This window comes from Poecilia latipinna, unplaced genomic scaffold (genome assembly GCF_001443285.1).
Source record: "Poecilia latipinna isolate Pla-1442-1.1 unplaced genomic scaffold, P_latipinna-1.0 Scaffold2589, whole genome shotgun sequence".
Classification (NCBI taxonomy): Eukaryota; Metazoa; Chordata; class Actinopteri; order Cyprinodontiformes; family Poeciliidae; genus Poecilia; species Poecilia latipinna.
This window is the reverse complement of record NW_015115205.1, coordinates 56,409-60,093: the sequence shown is the minus strand read 5'-3', so window position 1 is coordinate 60,093 and position 3,685 is coordinate 56,409. Positions and strand designations below refer to the sequence as shown.

Genomic DNA, 3,685 nt, shown 5'->3' with positions numbered 1-3,685 from the left:
TACACTTTTTAGAGTGTAGATAATCTACTAATGGAGCTGCTACTTTCATTAATTAATATTAAGGAGTTATTTACCTAAAACAAGCTCCTACATCTTGCAGAAAAGTTACTTGTAAGTTAGTTTTGTTTTACTCCATAATGATATTTGCACTAGAAATCAGACAATAAATGCTTTTGAAAGAAGTTCATTAAAACGGAAAAAAAACCACCTGAACAGATCAATTTTGATTTCTAACCTTTTTCCGTCTCAAGATCACGCAGAATGCTCAGAGTTATTTGTACACAACTTGCAATGGAGTAACTAAATGTAACTGTGAATATCATGCACAGACCGCTTGGCTCTCTCCAGGTCGTCGTTGGACTGCTCCAGCTCTCGGACGTATTTGTGGAGCTGCTCCTTGATGCTGCGCGTTTGTCCCAGGTCGTCCTCCAGCACCGAGATCTGCTTGAAGCTCTGAGAGTGCTGCTGCTCCAGCCGCTCCTGAACACGTTCAAAATGACAGAGTCCATTTCAATGGAGGCACAGACACAATGTTTCAGCTCCTGTTGCTCTTCGCCGTCCATCTTTCTTCAACATGCCCTCTTTTAGCTCTTTCCATTCCCGCGGCGGATGTGAACTGTGACCCATTTATCCCGGAGACAATAAGCTCAATAAAAACCACGAGGCTTTCTGCGTCTGACCTACATCTGCTGATGAATCGCCGTGGGAACAGGAAGCAGCCACATGGGTCTGTGTTTCTGCTCCAGCCCCTGCTGAAAACCCAGGTACTGACTTAAATCATCATCAGCAGGGAGGGACGGAGGGGAGCTTCTGGGCCAAGATGTCTGACCAGGTTTTTGTTTACCAGGCAAAGACTGAGTGGAGAAATTCTGATTTTTTACATTTTTATTGCGCAAAAAGCAGCTGGAAACGTGGTAAATGTAAGAATGAGTCTGAGCCTCATGAATTATTTATTAGAGCTGTGCATGTTGGTGTTCGGAAAGAATGGGGCCAAGCAGGTGGCAGGATTAGAAAAGAAGGGGTTTGCAAACGGCTCCACCTCCAGCTTTGTTTAAGATTTAGGTCTCCAAATCAAGAAGGTGGCCGGTATCGGGTTTCCCTTCTGGAGTTACCTTGAGCGTCTCCACCTCGTTCTTCAGCCTCTGGTTCTCAGAGTGCAGGTCTTTGGCGCGGTGCTCGGCCTGGCCCAGCTGGGCCTCCAGCTCGGCCTCCAGCTCTCTGCTCCCCTCCTGGAACTCCAGCAGCTCCTCGCGGGCCTCCTCACAGCTGTGACGTGAGAAGCCATTAGACAACAGGAGGAGGTCTCAGCAGGGCCAGGAGCCATGAATCAACTGCTAAAAACATTTGGGTTTTTTTACTTTCTCATTTTTATTTTATCGAACCGCAGCTGTGACCCACATACAGCTAACACAACTCAAACGCAGGAGGCGCTTCGGAGGATTTACGTCCTACAGTGCATTTGTCAGGGGTTCAGAGGTCAGTCTTTACTTCAAGAGTAGATGTGTCTTGTTTCCCTGCGGTAGAAATATGATAGACTGTGATGATGGTGGCAAAAGAAGAAGAAGGAAAAGGAAATCTTTAAAGCACCTTGATAAAGCTGCAGTAAAAAGAAGCAGTGTGTGTGTGTGTGTGTGTGTGTGTGGGGGGGGGGGGGGGGGGGGGGGGGGTCACCCAGTCTCCATGGCAACCATTAGTAATTCACTGTAACACAGAGAGGAGATCTTCCCAGCCCACATCCATCACCATCTACAACAACTCTTTGAAGAATATATGAATAACATGAGTTACAGCAACATTTTAATTTTGGGATCGATGAAGTATTTTTGAATTAAACATCTTAGTTTGGAAGTTTCTGTCCAACCACTCAAAATGTAAACATGTGATGAAACTGGAGTCATGCTTATTTTTAGCTTAAATTTTGGATAACAAAAACTCCAGCTGGGTCTGGCATAAAAAGAAGGATAAAAATGCCCAATGGTAATTATGGTGAAGGATGTGTGATGCTGTGGGCCTCTCTCCCTCTTACTCGAGGGAAAAATCTCTTGAACTCTTTGAAACACCAGCAGATTTTGAAAAAGAAAAAAAATCTACTTAAACTGAAGCTTCATCACTGCTAGGTCTTTCAGCAGGATAATGATACATAATGTGTGACCAAATCCACTCAGAAACGATTCACCTGATTCAAAAATATGGTAACCTTTTTTCAGGGCTATCTCAGCATCCAGATCTGAAACCTTCTGAAAACCTGAGGAGGACCTAAAGAGACACAGAGGAACAATCAGAGATCCCTCTCTCTGATTGCTACCACTGGATAAAAAGATGTAGTACAAGCCTGATTGCTGTCCTATAAATGAACTGTTATTTCTTCCCCAGTGAAAACGTCGTATTAAACTCACATCCACTGTGGGTGACAATAAATGTGACAATTTCTGTTAATAAAGTGGTAGAAATATAATAATTTATTTTACTGGATCAGTTTATCTGATCACAAATATTCTGTGTTTGATGAAGATGATTTGGTACTTTTTGAAAATGTATCTTTTGACTCTCAGTCAGCTTAAAGATAATATTTCAATCTGCTTCCTTTTGCAGGATGTAATGGAAGGTTGTCTTTTTTTTGCTCTACAATGTCTGATAATCATACATTGATGTTAAATTAGCAAATATGGAATAATAAAAAGATGTTTCTAATAGAGTTTCACTGAACTTTCTGGAAAACAGGACAACACTGTTAAGTTAGTTTCTGCTTTTGGCAAACAAACTCTGTTCTCTCAGATCGATGCTGTTCAACTTAAACTGGTGGTCAAAGCAGAAATGACATATTTATTCAGATTTAACATCAAATATTAACAAATCAACATGTAACCAGGCCTGAAGATAAAGTGAGAATCAAACTTTCTCAGCGTTTCGACCTCATTGGTCTCAAATCTAACGCACCATAACCTCTCTGAACATTTCATAAAAATCAACGTTTATCAAGATCTGATGCAGATCTGATGACTTCAGAGCAGCTTTACCATAAAGAGCTGATTATGTAAGCGTCTGCTGATGTGGCCATGGACATACACACGCACACACACACACACACACACACACACACACACACACACACACACACACACACACACACACACACACACACACACACACACACACACCCAGCTGTCTAAAAGTGGCATCATGTGAGCTCAAATGTTGCTGGTGGCACAGAGCCACGGAGCCCATTTGTCCTCGGCACACACGGGGTAATACTAAGAGAGGCTTTGAACTGGTTTCACTTTGAAAAGGTCGGACATTACACGCACGTCCACTTCATCCTTGTTGCCACACATTAAAGACGCTCCCGCCTGTGGAAATGAGCGGTCAGAATCCTCAACAGAGGAAAATCACACACTTTTAGGGTATATTTTCATCACATGCACAGCTCGCTTTGACTTGAATTACCTTTACTGCAGTCCACACCTTCCAACTGAGCAGAAAAAAGTTACTGTATTATTAACATAATACGTGGATAAATCAGACCAGAACACCTTCTTGTGTTTACAGTGGCCCCAACATGGCAATCCATGCTGTTTTTAAACCACAAGACATGTGTTGTTGTTGTGTTTTTTTTTTTTTTTTTTTTTTTTTTTTGGGTGGATAAAGGCTAATTTTTTTTTTTTAAAAAAAAAAATTTCATTTATTG

At 42.0% G+C, this 3,685-nt stretch overlaps 1 protein-coding gene across 2 annotated transcripts in view; it reads right to left on the bottom strand.

Moving 5' to 3' along the window:
- Positions 1-3,685, bottom strand: part of LOC106938425 (nuclear distribution protein nudE-like 1-B) — an 18,526-nt gene that overhangs the window by 8,267 nt on the left and 6,574 nt on the right. For both annotated transcript variants that reach the window (XM_015020467.1, XM_015020465.1), the window contains exons 3-4: positions 1,113-1,266; positions 332-480 (exon numbers count right to left, since the gene is read on the bottom strand). In XM_015020467.1, coding sequence (XP_014875953.1) covers positions 332-480; positions 1,113-1,266 — 303 coding nt within the window. The remainder of the gene's footprint in view (positions 1-331; positions 481-1,112; positions 1,267-3,685) is intronic.